Source organism: Humulus lupulus, chromosome 8 (genome assembly GCF_963169125.1).
Source record: "Humulus lupulus chromosome 8, drHumLupu1.1, whole genome shotgun sequence".
Taxonomy (NCBI): Eukaryota; Viridiplantae; Streptophyta; class Magnoliopsida; order Rosales; family Cannabaceae; genus Humulus; species Humulus lupulus.
In genome coordinates, this window is record NC_084800.1 from 72,361,782 (window position 1) to 72,383,002 (window position 21,221).

Below are 21,221 nucleotides of genomic sequence, written 5' to 3' on the forward strand. Positions count from 1 at the left end.
TTGTGCAAAACTATCAAATCTATAAACATCATTGTACAAAACTGTACAACATACAGGAGCCTTCTTAAGACTAAAATGAGCCAAAATAAAGGGGCGCCCTATATCTTGCGCTCGCAGGCTAATATGACAATTACTCCACATTTTATGATTGTGTTATAATTACATAAAATGGTATCACCTTATTACTATTACATTTGGTTGAAGCTTGTTTCTCAAGTCACAAAACCAATCAGCCTTCCTCCCCAAACTCCTTTGTGAATCTCTCATGCACCTCAAGGTCTGCTTTACTTACAGTTGGCTTTTGTCTTGTAAGTACCTTATCAAAATCCGCTCTTTTAATGGGTGGTGGTAGGATCTGCAGTCATTAAACCCCCCATGGATATTACTTACATTCTATATTCATTTAAACGTAGCAGTACAGCAAATGTTGTAAGAAAAAGCAAACCATTTTTCTTTGAGTTCATACATACCTTTGAACCAAGGCCTTGTGCATCAAGTTCTTGCAATGTGATCTCAACAGCACCTCGTTTAGTTGGTTCACAAGGAACCCACATGCCTTTAGAGGTCTTCCTAAAGAATTTAGCATCCCTGGTTTTGCGAACAGGTTCGAATAACACGTCCTTAACCTAAAATAGGAAAGTTCACCTAGTAAGGGTAGTTCATGACGACATCAATCTGACTCTTTATTTTGCTAGAACTTACACAGACAGATATATCTGAACCAGAAAATCCTTCTGTCTTTCGGGCCAAGTGCTCAAAATCACTTTCAGTTAAGTTGTGAGGAGTATCTCCAAGATGTACCTGCACTATGAGAACATAGAGTACTCACAAGCTAATAATACATCTTGCTACATCTACACGATGTGCATAGAATAGAAGGCTTCATTCAGCAATATTTTGATCTCTTTGAGTAAGCTGGTACCTTGAACATGTGTTGCCTTGCCTTCAAATCAGGCAGAGGGATGTATATTCTCTTATCAAAACGTCGACGGACAGCCTGCACTTCTATTTCATTAGTATTCCACTATGAAGGAAAATCAATGATATTTTTTTTTTTTCTTTTGTTTTTGTTTTTTTTTTCAAACTGACCGCTGATCAGAATGGTAATATTGTCTCACCTGATCCAGAGCATAAGGAGTATTGGTGGCTGCAAGAATAAGAACTTTCCTATCATCATTCCCCATCCCCTGAATATAGATGTTCATAATCACAGTTCAAGTTACAAGAAAAATACATTGAGAGGTCAGCATTAACATACAGCAAATCCAATGAGAAAGAGCTGGCTTCTAGAAGCAAATTTAAAAAGCTGATGCCCTTCAGAGGAGAAAAAAAATGAAGAATTAAAACACTGTTTGGCTTGAGATGGTGCTATGAAAAAGGATGTCTATAAGAATTTTAGAATTACCATTTGCATGACATACTGCATTTATTTATATTATAAGCTCAAACATAATGCTTTGAGGCTTAGAGGGACTAGTGATAACTAAAAGAACTTGAAAACAGAGAATTATAAGTTAAAATAATTATGTATGAGTTAACCGGAGATGGACTTGGTGAATCATAACATAGTTAAGAGTAACCATAATCTCCATCAGGTTGGCATTCAGGGTTTAAAAAGTAAGTGTTAGTAGAAATTTTCAACCTTTCAGTTCTATTTTTTCCCTCAATCCTCCTAGTTCCTATAAGGTGAATGTACAGTACTTCCAAGAACCATAACAACTGAAACTGTACGAGTCATGTGGACACATATCAGTTCTATACTTCGGCCTATAGTAAAGCTCAAGAGACCATTTCTAAAATATACACAATACCTGCATCTGAACCAGAAGTTCTGTTTTGATTCGTCGGGATGCTTCACTCTCATTGCCTTGACCTCGTTGACCACATAAGGAATCTATTTCATCTATGAAAATTATTGAAGGAGCATTATCACGAGCCATTTGGAAAAGATTTGAAACTAGCTTTTCACTTTCCCCCATCCATTTTGAGACAAGGTCTGATGAAGATACACTGCAGGAACATCCCGGTGCTTGTCAGTGGCTCAATGGATCAATTAAACTTGTCAATAAAAACAAAAAAAAAGAAAAGAAAAAGAAACTAGAACATAATTTTGGGTTTGCAGGAATATGTATTGCAATCAATAGTAAGATCTTATGGCCTCGGTAGTTTGGACAATTTGAGTTTGTAATGTTTAGTACAGACATAATGTATCATAATATGCATAAATAAGTGTTATGGTCCTACTACAATGCCCAGTCTCCCAGTTGAAAGTTGGATCTTTGTTTCATTTCTTGATTCAAATAACAACTGCCTTTAGTTTCCAGTAATATTAGCTAGAATGCTGACATCATGAAATATTTTCACAATGAAAGATAAAATGATATGTTTGACAGTAAAAGGAAAGATAAGAAAGATGAGGTTTATACTTCAAGTACAACAGAAGTAAGAGGAGTAGAAACTGGACCTTTGCTTTACATTTTTATTTGCTATCTGATAAACTTTCCATTTGATACACTAACGTGAGAAAGAAGAATTGAGTCTAAGTGATTGTGTGGTGTTGTACTAGAGTCTAGAGTGGTGAATCTTAATACTTTTAATGTTTAAAGCCTAAGTGTCCAGGGTAGCTATGAGCTGTATTGTTCTGTTTTAGTGTTGTTTGTATTGTTTTTGCCATGTGGGCAGAGTTAGAGGAATTTAAGAAAGGAGGAGGTAGGCAATAAATTAGTCAGTCAATTCTGAGATGGGTTCTCTTGAACTATCTCAAAGATCAGCTCCAATTCTTTCAATAAAGTCAACATTTCTTCTCCCATATTCCAAGAATTATCACAATCCAATTCCATTTATATCCATAGAGCATTGATGGAAATTCTACCTGAAGAAAGTTGAATCTGCTTCGGTTGCAACAGCCTTTGCCAAATAGGATTTCCCTGTTCCGGGTGGACCGTATAATAGAAAAGCCCGCCATGGCCGTCTCTTTCCTTCAAGAGTAATAGATCAAACATATGTGTTAATGTCAGAATTTGAACATCTGATCAAGTATTCAACAGCTATATGTTGTCTTAATTAAAAAATGTTCTTGTCAAGAAGTGTATCAAATTATAGTTCCTTTCTAACTATTATGCCCAAAGTCTATGAATATAAGCAAATTAGTCACTGCAAACTCCTCTGTCTCATGCACTCACTAATACAATCCACAAACAAGACATTTCATGGAGAACCAACCGAAAACACACAAAAAAACAAGAAACTAACCAGTGAAAAATTGTGGGAACTTAACAGGCAATATGACAGCCTCTTGCAAAGCCTGTTTAGCACTTTCAAGCCCAGCAACATCATTCCACTTCACATTAGGTTTTTCCCTAATTATTACAGAATCAAGGCCAGCCCTGAGCTTTGCCTGTTCTGGATCCTCCCCATCTCCACCCTTTGGCTTCGCCTTTCGATCAGAATTGACCGCGACACCACCATTCGAATTTGCTCTATCACTTCCTCCACTATCAAGAATGGCCCTAATCTCCTCTGCCCTCCTCAAATACTCGACAAATTTTCGAGTTATCGCTTCCTTAATCTTAGGATTCTTCTCATACTTCAAATGGGTCCTGAAGTACTCTAAAGCATTCATATACAAGGGAAATGCCTTGCTATAGTTTCCAGCATCATCCTCCTCAACTGCTTTCTTCACATACTCAACTGCGTGCTCCTTAAAGTTGCAATACATCTTTATTATAACAAGAAACAACACATAAATCAAATCCCCACACAAAAAAAAAAAAAAATTGATCTTTGGTACAACTATATAGTTCTCTAATATGATTTGTCACAACCACCCAAGCTTTCAGAATTTTATAATACGATTCTGAAGTTTAAGAACATCAAAACTCAACAATTGTATTTGTACCTACCCCCGATACAAAAACATGTAAAAATTGAAAATTAAGCATGCATATACCAACATATACATATTAGTTCAATTCAATCAAATACAGTTCTAAACTCAAACTAAAAAAACAGACCTTGAACTGGAGATCGATGGAGAGAGAGCTTCAGTACCCAAAATTGTGAAGGGAAAAAAGAATCGTGAATGTGTTTGGTGACATAAGATTTTTTGTCAGAGAGTCATCTACCAATGAATTTTAGTCGGGTCTGTATCACATGGAGACTTCTTGGCCCAACGAGATAAAAGTATTTGGGAAAGTATTTATAGTTAATAAGATTATTATAGCCGACTTAAAACTTTTTTCAAGCTTTGGTTGGAAGCATGCTAATTAAGTCTTCATTATTGTTGTTGTTTTTTGCTAATTGACAACAACAGTGACTTTATAAAATGAATATATATATATATATATATTGTAATTTGGACGAATGGTGACTAAAGATTAAGAAATAACTAGTTGTTTTAAATGATTTGAAACACGTTGAAATAAGTAGTGTAATTAAAACTAAAGACATCTTTTTGAGCTCAATTTTGTGGGTAAATTTCGTTGAGTGTGAAGTTATTACTCTTTAACATTTGATAATACATGTTGTATTAAAAAACATTTGGTAATATACATGTATATATACTAATAAAAAGAAAATGTGAAGCCAAGTAAGAAAAGCAAATACAACTCATAAAACGCAATTGAAAAGATCATAACTAATAGAGTTGAGGAAAGCAGAACACTTTGAAGGATTCACTATAAAGTTTGTGTCTAATTAAAATTCGTTACCTTGGAATAATATCAGCGAAGAATATGTCGACTCATTCCAATCAATAAGATTCGGGAAATTGAGTGGAAAAAAGTTTTAAATAGAAACAAAAAAAAAGTATATTTCTTTTGGGGGCATAACATTCTACACATTCACATTTAGGTGCAATGCAAAAATTGAAGAAAGAATATATTTTACCCCAACAAATAAATTAATTGCAGATATAATTTTGTGAAAAGAGTTATTTTGATCATGGGCATGATAAAATTATACTATAGTTTACATTCAAACATATATTTTAATGTTTAGTTGTCCATAAATTAATGTTAGTTACTTCACCAATGCTACTTTGCAAACAATAATAATTTTAGTTTAATATTTAATGAAAGGACCAAATGTAATAAAATTCAAGGTGGAATACTATCTAAAAATTGAAAATTCCGAAGTCAAAGTAATATGTTCACTCACTATAATTTGAAGACCAATGTTGAGATTATTCAGATCAAGAAAAACATGTACAATTTCTGGCAAACATCACCACAAAACAGTCCCCCAAGAGAGCTGACCCGATCTTTGCATCCTCACGACGAGTCATAATTCTAGATGTAGATGGTTTGGCATATAATCCTACACCAAACTTAGGCCAAGTTTGGTCATTTTTCAGAGAATTAATTGCTAGCTAACTTAATTGTAACTAAATACTCAAGTGTTTTTTTTAACCTTATGTATAAATGAAAGGTGAATATGATCGATAATGTAGTTTTATTAATTGTGAAATACTTGCCAATGAGTAGGGAATGAAATTCTCTGTCCTCATTTTTACGTCTCTTACCAATAAAAATAGAGAAAATTACATTTTACACGGTAATTTAAAAAAGAAAATAATTTTATATGGCAAATTATATAAATTACAAAATTACGGTTCTTCTTCGTGTATGGAACCTTTTGTTCTCCTTAGTTGATATTCTTTTGTGCACTACATCTATAACTTTGAGTCAACATTTTGTTTTAGTCAAATCAACATTTTATCTATTTATAAAAATATATTTATTGTCAAATCACGTGATATTATATATTTTTTATTTAATATTTTTTTGTCAAATCATTTATTTTATTGAGAAAAGTGAAATCAATTTAAAAGTTTCAAAATTATTTCTTGCTTTATTTAATTTATGTATTTTCGATATACATTTACAACATTAATCAGATACATCATCTTATATTAATAAAGACAAAATTTTAAGATATGCTCTCAATTGTAAAAAATGAAATGATTTTGTGCTTATTTGATGATGCTATGAACTTTTGTAATATATATTAATAATAGCAAAAGAAATAGTAATAAAAAATATTATATATTTTTTGAAAATCATAGCTAGTCAAATATCAACACTTAATATTAAACCAAAACTATAATCTAGTTCAAGTTTCAAGCTTTGTTAGAAAAATATATTTTAAAGTTAAAGAATTAGTTTTGTAAATCTTTGAAACAATCATGTTAAATAAATTTATAAATATTTTTGTAAATGTTAGTTACAAAAATAAACTTTTTAGTTGTGAAAGTAATTTTGTAAATTGTTGTTACAAAAAATGTAAATTTGTTTTATAAAATATTGTATTTCACCACTCTACAACCGCATTTTTCATATAAATATATATTTAATAAAGTGCTTTATAAATAATGAATATCTTAAATTTATATTTTTAAACTAAATGGCATAAATATGATATTTTCTATACTTTTTTGGTACAATATTGCAACAATATGAAAAAGTATAATATTTTTATGTATATTTTAGTTATGATTTCTTAACTATAAAATATTTTCGTAAATGTTAGTTACAAAAATATCTTTCTTTGTAAAACTAGATTTGCAAACTATTATTACAAAAATAAAAAAATTTAGTTATGAATTTGTTTGTAAGTTTTTTCTACAAAAAAAAAAAAATATATACAATTCTATAACTGATTTTTGTAAATATTATTTACAAATATGTAACAGATAATTACAATTTTGTAATAGATATTTACAAGTTTGTAAACGTTGATCACAAAAAATTATATTTTACCACTTTTATTTACAATTTTGCCACTCCGTATTTACATTTTTGCCCCCGTGTTTTTATCCAAAAATTGTATATTTTTGTAATATATCATATTTTTCATATTTTTTTTTAACTTTTAGTGCATTTTTGTAGATTTTCCATCAAAATATTATATTTATTAATTTATCAAATATGTGACCATACTTTTTAATTGATTTGTCTTATTGTTATTGGGGACATGAGAATAAATAATAATAATAATAATATTGTTATGGGGCATATAGTGCTCAACACCAAGTACTGATATGTGCATAAAAATTATAATCAAAAGTGATGTGATACTATTTTTAAGACAATAAATCACATTTTAGATAAAATGTCAAAGTGTATAATGTTTTGGTGCATTTTTTGTATGCAAATATTATTACTTTATGAACAGTTAATATCATGTACCTTAAGATGATATACAACAATACTCGTAAAAATGAGAATTGCTAAGGGATACTAGCGGTACCTAACACCACATACTACTAAGTGCAAAAAAATACAAAAAAGAAAAAATACAAAGAAATTAAGGGGGACCAAAGTGCAAAAAAGAAATTAAGGTGGTTCTGTTCTTATTGATGAAATTTAATATTGAGTTTCACATATTTTTATTTAATAATTATTATGTGTTATAACTAACCAATTATAGTGAATGATTTTTGTGATGTTGGATACCTTAGAATACCAAATAGCATTGGTCACCGTAAAAATGTGGGACTTGGAATATGGATCCATTGAGTAGTGAGTAGGCTAGTGACACGCAGCAAAAATTTATTGGGACACTTGTAGTACATACATATATATATATCTATATAAATTAATTTACTGATGAAATTCACTTGCATTTTCTTAGTTCGCCGTACCTAAGCTTGACTGGTTCGGAAATATTTATTTCAGTTAATATCTGTTGAACTAACAAAATCGACCATTAATTGTTTAAAGCATGTATATTTATATATATATATATATACACACACATATAAATGTATGTACATATATTCATAATCACTCTCCCCACTGCTCAATCATTCATGGAGAAATATCAAACAATTTTTCTCTCATTTTATCTTCTCTTACTGTTTATCATCGATGTTAATGCGTCTACTGGTATGTATATAAACTACTCTCTGGTGCTCTCTTTTCTTTTATGCACCCAAGTGAATTAAAGCTTGCTTTATAATAAGTTTGATTATATCGACATATTTTATACTCTTGGCCTATGACAGAAGATAACGAGTTGACAAAACATGATCATCATATCAAACAAAAGCTTTTTGTATTTGGAGACTCTTATGCTGACACTGGGAACAGTAGGAAACACACAGCGGTATCATGGAAACCGCCGTATGGGATTACTTTTCCCGGAAAACCGGCTGGCCGGTTCTCCGACGGCCGTGTCCTCACTGACTATATAGGTACATACATATTCTAATTAAGGCTTTTTATTTATATCAGTGTAGTATATATTTGTTGATGAGTATAATATAATTGTGTGTTTTGTTGCTTATATATATATATGTATAAAAATTAAAGCTTCGTTTCTGGGCATAAAATCTCCGGTAGCGTACAGAGAGATAAAGTGGATAAAGAAATGGAAAGTGAATAAGTATGGAATGAACTTTGCATTTGGAGGGACAGGAGTGTTTGATACAATGGAAAAGGAACCAAACATGTCAACCCAAATCAATTTCTTCGAAGATATATTACTTGAACGTAATTTCTATTCCAAACAAGACCTTAACTCTTCCGTGGCTTTAGTCTCTCTTGCTGGCAATGACTATGGTGCTTACCTTGCTAAAGGTGGCAATAACAGCATGGAGGTGAGTGAGTAGTTAACCTACTACTTGATTATACATGTTTAGATTAAATTTTTCTGTTAATATAATTTATATGAAAATTATAAAAACTTAATAAATATATTTAATAATTTTTTTAAAATAAAACTGACCAAATATACATGTTAGACCTAGATATATATATATATATATTTATATAGTTGTTGGTGATCAATCATTTCTACATCATCAGTATACTTCATGGATATGGTAGATATTTATGAAACATATATACCACATATTACATAATAACATTGAAATGAATTTAATTGAAATTTTGAAAATGTTTAATTTTGTAATTCAAAGTGTTAAGCATAGTATATCTCGCTCTTACATGCATGTGTATGTATATATATATATATATATGTTTTCAGTTGACAAATAAGTACGAGGGTTGGCGGCCACCCTTGAAAAAAAAATTAATTTTTTTCAATTAATTAATGTATTTATTAATTTTTAATTGAAGCTAATATTTTACAATTAGGACTTTAGTCAAGCTCATTTATATAAATGTTAATGACAAGGGTTTGTTAAGATGAATGCCAAAAAATGCACAATGAAATGAGATAGAAATTGATTTTTTTGTTAACATTTCATTGTATTGTGTTTATCTTTTATTATTAAGCATCCAAGATTTGAACCATTACAAATAAAATATTTTTGAATTACCACAACCATCCAAACTAGAATCTTTATCGTTACAAGTTTCCACCATACCAAAATATAGAAATACAAAATTCAACATTGTTTAGAGATTAATTTTGCTCTAATTTCATTATACATAATCTTCCATCTGAACCTTTCTAAATAAAAAACATAATATATAAAACTTTTCTTTAGACTTATATTGTTTTAAAAGTGGAGATTATAGTTTTGTTTTTCCTTTTCTAAATGTGTACACTACAAAAAACAAGGCCTATACCGAGAACAAATGTCATCGGTATAAGCCTAAATGTTCTCGGTATAGCCTATACCGAGACCATGTCGTCGGCAGAAAATCCTCGGTACAGCCGCGTCGGTAGAACAATACTTCTACCGACGACAATCAACATGTTCTCGGTATAGGTTGTACCGAGGACAATGTCATTGGTATAGAGTGAAAAATGTCCTCGGCACAACCAACCCCAATTTGTCATCTTAATGGTATATAACGAGGACAATGTCCTCGGTATAGACTAAACCAGAATTTTTTATTTATTTATAATATTTATTCCCTTATTTATTTATTTAATTTGAATTAAATATAAAAAAAATAGAATAAAATTAAAACACTTATATTAAACATATAAATAAAAAAACATAAGAGTATGTTTGCTGAATCAAAATAAAAAGTTGTCTTAAACATGATAATGTAATAGTCCATTGTAATAAAATTCATACATAAGTCCTACTGAGTCGGTGCTCCAACATTGGGATCATCGGGTGGTGGTGGGGCACATTGAGATCCCGGGGTGATACAATGAGTCCGGACATGCTCCTCTAACTGTCGAAGACGCTCTCTCATCTCAGACATCTCTTCATCTTTAGTTTGTGAAGGACGAAAATCAAATGGAGTTCGGCCCCTTATGTTAATGATACGTCCATATTCTTTCTGGTGGCCCCGTTGTTTTCCGAAGACAGTTTGTACCAAAGATATGTCTTCATCTTCAGGTGCACTCGAAGCTGGTGTGGAACTCTCAGTATCAGTTGTCTGTGTCTGCTGTGTGTCGCGATATGCACGCAATTCCTCCTATGATATAATGTATAATGTAATTATGTTTTGTAAACAAACAATTAAAATTTTGAAAAATGTTTAAAAAAACTTAACATACCCAAGTATTTTTGGCTGTCTCTGTCACCCACCCTGTGCCTGATTTATGGTGAGTATCCATCCAGTTATCCAGGATGAGCTCAAGTTGCCCAGTCTCTAAATTGCGCTGTCACGTACATATATTTTTATAAAATTAATAATTAAACATAAATAAGAAAAACAAACTAAAAAATAATTAATTAACTAATTTTTTTATAGCGCAGGGCTGGGATTGACTGAGAACCTCCATAGCTAAGATCTTTTAGTTTCTTCCTATTTTCCTTGTTGACCACAGAACGTTTCTGCAAAAAGTTATCGTTAGTAATATATTTAATTAAGATAGTTAAGTTTAACAAGAAATTAATACCGTAATTTCTGGGCGTCGAAAAAATTCAATGGCTTTTTGCCACTGCGTATCTGTGCAACCACCATAACGATTTTGTGGCCCATTAATCGTTAAATGCTCTTTAATACCGTACTTCCAGTCAGAATACTTTTTAGCACACGAAGTATCAATGCCCTCAAGATCCCAGACATATGCCATTCTCCATATCTAGTACGCCCAATATCAAACAAATCATTCTAATTTACAAACATTTATTAGTAAATATGATATATAACATAAAATGAGAATTAACATAAAAATACATAAACTACTTACTTCCAAATGTGCAAGTATTCTTTCTTTCGAGGCATTTGGTACTTTTGACCATTGAGGACAGTCCGGATCTGTGTACTGTCGAACAAGTAATCCGAGCTCTCTTGAGAAATTTGAGCTGTAATCTCCGATCTCTTTATATGTTCTCCCCCCCACATCCCACTCGAGAGGGAGAGGACGCCCCAACTGTTCCCTTTTTTCCCGCGTGTTCAATCCTTTATGGCGTCCACGTTTGTTTGGAGGCGCTATTGTATGCAAATTCAATATTTTAAAATTAATATGGATTAATTGTTAAAATTTAAGGAGTATATCAATGTGTAAAGTATTACCTCGTTCACAATCAGCTGGGATATCTGATGGTCCACGTGGAGGATCGCATCCTCCACCACCACCCCCATGAGATCGAGCAATAACATCAGCCATATCTGTCAAATTAATCGATATTAAAATTACATTTATCTGTTAAAAATGACTATATAAAATTATTTATTGTTAAAAATAATTACTTCAACATATTATAAAATTACCACTTAATTATCGCTATTATAATTTTCACTATCATCATCGGTTTCTATGTGTTCATCTTCCTCTTCATCATCTTCATATTCCACCTCCTCCTCCTCCTCTACTTCCTCTTCCTCCTCCTCCTCTTCTTCTTCCATTTCCTCCTCCCTCTCCTTCTCAATTGCAACATTATCTATCTCAACAAATTGTAATGGAGCCCCCGTACGTTCAAAGCTGATTTGTGGTAACAGTCCAAGATCAACGAATAATTGGAAATTAGAGGAACTAGTGTCGTGCATAACATCTACTTCTACATCCTCCGCTTGTTCTTCAACTAGTGGGATGTCCCACACATTTCTGTGATGCACTTCTTGGACGAGGAGATTTATTTTTAAGGTCTTCAATGTAGAAAACTTGGTTAGCCTGAGTTGCTAAGATAAATTTATCATCTTTGAAGGCCTCCGAACTGGTTTTGATACTTGTTATGTTTTTCTCAAACTTTAATCCTGAAGAACGATTAGTGTCAAACCATTTGCACTTAAATAATACAACAGAACAACCAGGAAGATATGACATCACTAAAACTTCTTCCAACTGGCCGTAATAAGTACTATTTTCGACACCCGCTACAGAGACTCCACTATTTTGAGTTTTGCGATTCTTGTCCCTGTCATAACACAAAAATCTTACTCCATTTACAACACACCCAGGGTACGACGCAACACGAGTTGAAGAACCATTTGCTAAAGAGATTAATTCTTCATGTACTTCCAAGGATCCTGTTTGTCGAAGATGATAAATCTTATTATAAAACCAATTAAGAAATTCCTCTCTATGTAATTGGTCTAGGTTTTCAACACCTCTAGTCTGTAGAGTTTCCCTATGCTCTCTGCAACAAACAAAAACAACCAATTTAAGAGCTACTAATAAGTGTTATAATAAACATGCAATGAAATGATGAACTACTTCAATTACTTACCGAACATATGGCAAGATCTCATTGCAGCTGTTTAGAATATACCAATCTGCTATTTTCTTCACTTCATCTTCCAAAATTGTCAAGGATTTCTTACCAATTGGACGACCCTGAGATCGAAAGACCGACATCTTTTTAAGTGATGGACCAACATCTACATTTCGGTCTGGACGATTGAACTTTGTCTCAACACCTTTCAAGTACATGGAGAAAAATGTTAATGCCTCATCAACCACATATCCTTCTGCTATTGACCCCTCTGGACGTGCTTTATTATGGACATAATTCTTCAATTTTTTCATATACCTTTCAAAAGGATACATCCACCTCATGTGAACCGGTCCTCCAAGTATTGCTTCTTCCGGTAAATGTATTAATAGATGGACCATGATATCGAAAAAAGCAAGTGGGAAAATATTTTCTAACTTGCAAACAATCTTAACAATTGAAGTTTTGACTTTTTCTAAATCTGAGACTTTTAGAGTTCTCGCACAAATGAGCTTGAAGAAAGTGCACAACTCAATAATAGTTGTACTCATCGATTTCTCTAGGAATGCATGCACACCAACTGGCAAAAGGCGTTGCATAATGATGTGACAATCATGCGATTTCAAACCAGTGATCTTATTGTCATTATCAATCACATTTTTCCTTAGGTTAGATCCAAAACCATCTGGAAACTTCACTGATTTAAGAAATCGACAAAACTTTTGGCGATCTTCAACAGTGAAAGTGAATTTGGCCGCAGGCTTTTGTATCCGACCATTCAACTTCCTCAGCTGTAACTCTGGTCTCATCTTCATCTTCTCCAAGTCTACTCTGGCACTAACTGTGTCTTTGGTCTTATTCTTCAGCCCAACTATTGTGCCTACTAAACTGCCGCACACATTTTTCTCAACATGCATAACATCTAGATTGTGTCACAACATTATGTTGGCCCAATATGGGAGCTCAAAAAATATACTTTTTTTCCGCCAACCTACTTGCTCTTTTGTACGCTTTCTTTTTTGGCCGCCATAACTGACATGCTTACCAGGAAGAGAATCGGGTATAAAATTCATTTGTGTGAACATTTCTTGCATGGTTAATGGCTTTGGTGGTAATCTTTTTTCAACGACACCATATGTCTTCTTGTCCCTTCTAATGGCATGTTTGATTGGTAAAAAATGTCTATGACCATAAAAAGCAACCTTCTTTTGTAAACGAATAGATGGTGTTGCCATATTGCAAGTTGAGCAAGCATGATAACCTTGGCCAGTCCATCTAGAAAGGCTACTTCTTGCTGGGTAATCGTTTATAGTCCACATCAAAGCTGTCCGAAGAGTGAAGAAACTGCCATCGACTGCATCTCGAGTCTGTACACCAGTCACCCATAATTTTTTTAACTCATCAATCAATGGTCTTAAGAAAACATCAAAATCTTTTCCTGGCGAATGAGGTCCCATAATTAATAAGCTCAACATGAAATTAGTTTCTCTCATGCACAACCATGGTGGCAAGTTATATGTCGTCAACACTACCGGCCACATATTATAAGAAAGACTCATATTACCAAAGGGATTGAATCCATCTGCAGCCAATCCAAGCCGCACATTCCTGGGTTCCATTGCAAATGTTGGATTATTTCGGTCAAAGTCCTTCCAAGCTTTCCCATCAGCAGGATGACGCAATACACCATCTTCTTTTATACGTTGCTCGTGATGCCATCTCATATGTTGAGCAATGTGCCTTGATGCATATTTTCGCATTAACCTAGGGTTTAAAGGAAAATAACGCATCACTTTATGAGGCACTTTCTTTCCCTTGGTATTCTTGTCCACCCATCGATCCTCCCCATAAACAGGACATTTGCTTTTTCCAGCATGTTCTTTCCAAAACAGTGCGCAATCATGCTTGCAGACATGGATTGACTCGTAGCCCTATCCAAGTTTCCGCAACAACCTTTTCGCTGCATAATGCGATTTTGGAAGCTTATTTGGGGCTGGAAATGCATCATGTAACAACTCCAGCATTCCATCAAATATTTTGTTGGGAATTTTTCCCAACACTTTGAAATGCATTAATTTCACTAGGAAATTCAATGATGTGTAATTTTGACACCCGGGGAATAATGGAGCCTCGATCTCAGCAAACAAATCGTTATAATGTTGCCCACCCCTGTAGTCTGTTGTAGGTATCTCTTGATCGCGCTCATTCTCTTCATATTCGTCATTGTCATTTTGCATAAGATCATTGAGAACATCCATAATTTCATCTTCATCATTTTGATCTATCACTTTCCTCATTGGTATTATTTCATCCTCTCCATGCCAATGCCAATTGGTATATTTCCGTAGAAAACCATTTACAAAGAGATGTTTTTCTAATACATCAATCGTCTGAAATTCAACGTTGACACACCTCCTACACGGACATTTCACCAATCCCCTTGAGTCAACGCACTGTCGAGCTCTCTGGAGAAAATCCATCACACCAGCCTCATACTCATCGGATAATCGATCTGTCAAATTAATCCAGCTCTTGTCGATCGACATTGTATGAATGTAGCACTGCACGGAACACTAATCATCAAATTTACAATCAATTTGTGTGTGTGTCCTAATTCAGAGAGAGGCAAATGTAAGAGTCTTCAATCACTCATCCTCTCTGAACGGGTCTAAGGCTTCTTGTGATGAACACTAAAAAAATATAATATTATCACTAGGTGATAATAATACTATCATATCTTTGGTAATAATTTCTTATTACCAAAGAAAAAAGCAAATAAAATTAAATATGTTTTTTTTAATGTCTTATGCTCTTTGAAGTTAATTATGTTGTTTTATGATATCTAACTATAATATATTTCAGTGTAAATATTATTAAAATGATTTAAATTTGACTTATTTTTTTCTAACTTCAAATATTAATTTTAATTTTAATAATGATTAACATTGTGTTTAAAATTGGTTTCCTAATAATATAATTGTTAATTTTATTTTTACATATTAATTCAGTATTTATTAAATAACATATTTTACTTATGCTTTATTGAATAGTTTTATAAATTTACACAAATTTTTTAAGATTTGTTTAAATCGTTAGAATTACTTTAAGATTTATTACTTGTTTAAATAAAATTTCAAGATTAATGTTTATTTTTATTATAATTTGGTTGCATAATGTTATTGTTAATTTTATTTAATCATAATTAAAAATATATTATACAACTTATCAATTCACTATTTCTTAAATTAGAAATTTTATTGAGTACTTTTAATTCTATAAAAAATTGGACAGCATAACGACTGTATTTTCATATATTCCAAAATTTAAAAACCTGCAAATAACACATAAAAAAATATCCAGTCGCAGAACATACACAAAGCAATATAAATACATTGTAAATGACTATATAATTTATAATTATTACTCTAAATTTTATTAATTATTCAATTTTCTATTTAAAATATCATAATTCTACTAAAAATTAACAACAAAAACAAAGCATCAATATTCATCAAAACTAAAAGTAAAATATTAAATTTATAATTATTACTCTAATAATTTAAAACTAAAATTATTTAACCCAATCTAAAAAACAAACACTCAAATATTAAATTTTCATATAAACATATTTTTATAACTAAAAGTCAAATTATATACCTAAAAAATAACCTATTAAATTAATAAATTTTCATACTAAAAATTTAATAAAAACCAAAAAATTACAAAGAAAATGTGAAATACCTCTAAAACCGCTGGTAAACAATGCAAAACCTGAAAATAATACCACAAAAATCTCATTATAAAAGACCAAAACTGAAAAAAAAATTGAAAAATTTATAAAAAAAAAAACTGAAATATATGTAAATGCTTACCTTAATAGACCTTATAGCTACCTAAATCTTCTTTGGAAGGGAAGCTTTGACCAAAAGCAAAGCTTTCGGGGGCCGAAATACCAAAAAAAAGAAAAAGGGGGCGGAGAAAACGGAGGTTTTTTGCTGCCGTTTCAGAGAGAATGAGCTCTCTGTTTGGGGAAGATGAAGATTATAAAGACCCTATACCGAGAACATGTTCTCGGTATAGGGTCCTCGGTACAGAAACTAAAATGAAAAACTGCGTAAAAATGGCGCGGTACCAAATTAACTATACCGAGAACGTGTTCTCAGTATAGTGTTAACGGTAAATCTTCTTTTTTTTGTAGTGAACAAAATTCAAATTAAATAAACAAAACTCACTCTAATAATCAAAATTTATTAACCAAATCTAATAATCTAACACTAAAATTATTTAACCCAATCTAAAAAACAAACACTCAAATATTATATTTTCATACAAACATTTTTTTATAACTAAAAGTCAAATTATATACCTAAAAAATAAATAAATTTTCATACTAATAAATTAATTATTTATCCACATGATTACACTAACTAAATCCTAAAACTATATATGTATTTTACTAAAATACTACACAACATTATTTCCTCTAAATTGGATATCACTAAACTTTTAACTAATTTTCATTACTAATTATTATTCTTACCTATTTTAAATACATAATCAGAAATTATATATATAATATGACAAATAACAATATATTAAATTTATTAAACAAATTATACATAAAACCCCAAATATATTTATGCAAAAAATATAAAAAAAACCAAAAAATTATAAAGAAAATGCGAAATACCTGTCAAACCACTTGTAAATAATGCAAAACCTGAAAAAAAAAAAAACAAACAAAAATCCCATTATAGAAGACCAAAACAGAAAAAAAAAATTGATAAATTTATACACAAATAAAACTGAAATATATGTAAATGCATACCTTAATAGACCTTATAGCTACCTAAATCTTCTTTGGAAGGGAAGATTTGACCAAAACCAAAGCTTTTGGGGGCCGAAATCCAGAAAAAATGAAAAAGGGGCGGAGAAAACGGAGGGTTTTTTTTTCCTTTTTAGAGAGAATGAGCTCTCTATTTGGGGAAGATGAAGATTATAAAGACCCTATACCGAGAACATGTTCTCGGTATAGAGTCCCCGACACAGAAACTAAAATGAAAAAAACCGCGTAAATATGGCGCGGTTCTAAATTATCTATATCGAGAACGTGTTATCGGTATAGTGTTATCGGTATATCCACTGTTTTTTGTAGTGGTAATTACATGCACGAATATAAAAAAAATGCATAATAAAATGAGTTACAAGTTGATTTTTTTGTTAATATTTCATTATATTGTGTTTATTTTTTATTATTAAGTATCGATTTAAATGATTTGATATTCACCTTTTATATTTGTCCTAACTAATAACAAAGTTTGTGTCAATTTCTTAATATTTTTTTTGGTTATTATATTATTTCAAAAAAATTCGACCACCTCTTGGGTGAAAAACTAAGATATAAATAATTAAGATTAAATAATTATAATTTATTATACTATTTGCTAATTTCATGTTCCGGAACCAATTCTTTCTTTTAATAAAAGCAAGACATTATACTTGGAGCTTAAATAGTATCGTGTTTATTATCATATGTTCCAAATTTTGAATTTGAATTTAGTACAAATCAATATATTAATAAATTAATAAATTTTTTGACTAGTTTTTTATTGCGATCGATGAATTCACTAATTGTGATCAACTTACTCTATTTTTACAAATATTCATATGAAACATCATCTATATTATCATTTTTTGTGCATTAGATATAATGATCATATATAATGTAGTTAGCTACACAATATTCTTGTTTTATGTATAATCTAAATTTATGTATATATGTTGAGCACAATAATTAATGCACACTACTGATGCATGTATATAAATATATCTCTATATTTATACGTAGGGTTTGGCAAATTTCACGACATCAATTATTGACCAACTTGTTGGGAATCTGAGGCGGATACAAAGCTTGGGAGTGAGAAAAATAGCAGTTACAGCACTAGAACCTCTTGGCTGTCTTCCCCCATTCACAGCCTCTTCTTCATTTCAAAATTGTACTCAAATTTTCAACTCCGTCTCTGATTTTCACAACCAAATGTTGCACCAAAAATTGCAAGCTTTGAACAATCAAAGCTACTCATCGTCATCAAAATATTTGCCCATCTTAGTTCTGGATCTCCATAGCACCTTCCTGTCTGCATTTAAGAATTTACAGAAGAATATCACCACTACCGCAGGTAATATAATATTATTAATATATAATAAGGTATCATCTTTTACTTTCAAGAATATACATGCATGCATGCATGTGTTATACGTACCAAAAAGTACAAGCCATATATATATATAAATAATTAAGACTTACAAAACCCTAATTAGTACGTAGTATTAATTATTTATTTTTTTTCTTGAAGGAAATTTGTCAATGGAATCTCCATTGAAGCCTTGTTGTGTGGGAATAAGCAAAGAATACTCATGTGGGAGTTTTGATGAAAATGGGGCAAAGAAGTATATTGTATGCAAGAATCCTGAGTTATCCTTTTTTTGGGACATGATTCACCCTTCTCAAAATGGTTGGTCTGCAGTTTTTTCAGGGCTCAGATCTTCTCTTCATAAATTAATTTAGTAATATAAGTGCAAATCATTTTAATAATAGTTACTATATACATTATACACTTGGGGTTTCCAGTGTACGTAGTCCCTTCCGGGGACCTACATTAAATGGAAATTTCGTGAGTGTAAGAGGAAATTTGGACATAAAACTGTAATTTATATACTTGTTCATCAATGTTTAATATTATTGCAAGAAAGGGACAAATGATCCCTATACTTGGTACCATTTCCTAAATCTCATATAGCTCAGCTAGTCTGGATCGAGTTTATAATAATGATTATGTATATCTCTATTAATTATTATTAGAAACATATATTATATATATTATATTTATTTATAGAATTTATTAATTATTTTTATTAAATTTGTATGATTGTTATATAAATTTTAAATAGAGAAACAATATTACATATATAAAAAAAATGACATAAACATATATTAAAAGAAAAATTAAACCAAAATATTATTTATGGTTATAATTAGTAAAAAAAAAAAGGAGTATATATTATTATTCTAATAATATTTTATAATATTTGAATTTATATTAATATAATTATTAAATATATAGTCTTGAATTTATATGAATATAATTATTTAAATATCTAGTCTTGTATTATATATCATTACAATAATGATATTTTATAACATTTAAATTTGAATTTGAATTTATATTAATATAATTAATAAATATCTATTTCTAATTAGTTTTAAAAGTTTATTCTATTAAATATTTAGAATATTTTATTAAAATTAACAAAAAAAACCATTAAAATTAAGAATTTATCTTATCTACACAATATAAAATAAGGTTACACAATTTTATATCCCGTGTATTTTGCTTAAATGCTTACTTATTACACTTCTAGATTGTGTCAGTGATACCAAATTACATTGTTTTGACCCAACATTGCAAAATAATTCATTGAATAAATTGTTGGTAAAAATTACTTTTAAGAAGACAATAATAACCTCTCTTTATTCACTTAAAATTATTTCTATATTATTTTGAAAACTTTGTAAAATCTTAAAAAAGTTTATTTACATAAAGAAAATATTATTTTACGTTCACATAAAATCTTATAATTAGTGTTTAAAATAAGAATAAATATAATTTTTGCCCCCGAACTATTATCAGTGTCTGATTGTGCCCCCCGAATAATTCGCGATGTTTTAAATTCTCCCAGAACTATTCCCGTTACTGAGTTGTGGGACTTCTGTTACTTTCTGTCTTATGTGGCTAACGGAGAGCAGATTTGACATTTTTGACAGTGCCACGTGTATAATTAAAAATTTAAAAATATTTAATTTAAAAAATTAAAAATCAATTTTACTAAAAAAAATTAATTTAAATTAAATAATTAATTGAAAATCATTTTTCTTATCAATTTTCTCCATAATCTTCATTCTCGTCCTCCTAATCTTTCAACACTCCAGACTCGACCCAATCCACCTCCACCAAAACGGTACATTTTTTACTCTATTTCTGAGTAATGGGTTTGTTTCGAATCATCGATTAATGCATAAATTTGAGATTTTAGAGTAATGGGTTTTACTGGGTTTGTGTGCTTGCAGGTGAGGGTTGTGATTAAGGGTTGGGTTGAGGGTGTGTTTTACTGGAACTGGACTATTGAGAACATAAACCAATTGGGTTTAAAGGGTTAGGTTCAGTGTAGAGTCCAAGAACTTTACTTAGCTAAGATAGATAGTAGTATGATAGTATTTATAGCATTATCTTTGTTACTGTGGATTTTTGGTTCAGACCGGGAATTATTTGGACACTCATAGTAGTACTTATAGATTTTCTAAGTTTAATCTATAGTTTAAGAATATTAAGTATAACCTAAGGTTTGATTAATGTGACTGATATTAAGGATTATATTATTATATTATAAGGTTTAGACATCAACCAATAGGATTTTAAGCACATGTTTTGAATGGTAATTAAGGATTAAGTATTTTTGAGGATTAAATTAAATAAGGGTAAAAGTTTGAATGAATAGGGTCAGTCAGCAGCTTTGAGCACGTTGAGGGCTTAGTCAAGGCTGTTTACTCCATTCAAACTCAGCTAAAAATGTGTAAATTCGTGTTTAAATATTCAGCGTATGCCGATATATCGCAGCTATAGGGGGCGAT

The 21,221-nt window shown here is 30.9% G+C and overlaps 2 protein-coding genes across 5 annotated transcripts; one reads left to right on the forward strand and one right to left on the reverse strand.

The window, feature by feature from the left end:
• On the reverse strand, positions 1-4,195 carry LOC133797778 (protein SUPPRESSOR OF K(+) TRANSPORT GROWTH DEFECT 1-like). 4 transcript variants are annotated; one of them, XM_062235819.1, is made up of 9 exons: positions 4,014-4,186; positions 3,253-3,718; positions 2,873-2,978; positions 1,812-2,010; positions 1,119-1,187; positions 923-997; positions 703-801; positions 471-626; positions 1-355 (listed from the first exon to the last, which is right to left on the reverse strand). In XM_062235819.1, exons 2-9 carry the CDS (start codon positions 3,716-3,718, stop codon positions 230-232), a joined length of 1,296 nt encoding a protein of 431 aa, XP_062091803.1. In that variant the 5' UTR covers positions 4,014-4,186; the 3' UTR covers positions 1-229. The 4 variants fall into 4 exon arrangements, 3 of the variants coding, with proteins under 3 accessions (XP_062091803.1, XP_062091804.1, XP_062091805.1); XM_062235820.1 differs by having other exon boundaries at positions 3,253-3,700; positions 4,014-4,185; XR_009875691.1 differs by lacking the exon at positions 1-355 and having other exon boundaries at positions 703-806; positions 4,014-4,192.
• Positions 4,196-7,786: 3,591 nt separating this feature from the next.
• LOC133797779 (GDSL esterase/lipase At5g03610-like) lies at positions 7,787-19,312 on the forward strand. The gene is made up of 5 exons (XM_062235822.1): positions 7,787-7,886; positions 8,006-8,194; positions 8,313-8,599; positions 18,378-18,711; positions 18,889-19,312. The coding sequence occupies exons 1-5, from the start codon at positions 7,811-7,813 to the stop codon at positions 19,098-19,100; spliced, it is 1,098 nt and encodes a 365-aa protein (XP_062091806.1). The 5' UTR covers positions 7,787-7,810; the 3' UTR covers positions 19,101-19,312.
• The last annotated feature ends 1,909 nt before the right edge of the window (positions 19,313-21,221 follow it).

Bases quoted from the DNA above. Each gene is read 5' to 3' on its own strand.
- LOC133797778 (XM_062235819.1), bottom strand. From the start codon at position 3,718: ATGTATTGCAACTTTAAGGAGCACGCAGTTGAGTATGTGAAGAAAGCA. The intron at 2,011-2,872 runs GTAGAATTTCCA...ATGTTCCTGCAG, and splicing joins GCAGATTCAACTTTCTTCAG to TGTATCTTCATCAGACCTTG. The intron at 1,188-1,811 runs GTATTGTGTATA...ATCTATATTCAG, and splicing joins AACTTCTGGTTCAGATGCAG to GGGATGGGGAATGATGATAG.
- LOC133797779 (XM_062235822.1), top strand. From the start codon at position 7,811: ATGGAGAAATATCAAACAATTTTTCTCTCATTTTATCTTCTCTTACTG. The intron at 8,600-18,377 runs GTGAGTGAGTAG...ATTTATACGTAG, and splicing joins GTGGCAATAACAGCATGGAG to GGTTTGGCAAATTTCACGAC. The intron at 18,712-18,888 runs GTAATATAATAT...TTTTTCTTGAAG, and splicing joins GAATATCACCACTACCGCAG to GAAATTTGTCAATGGAATCT.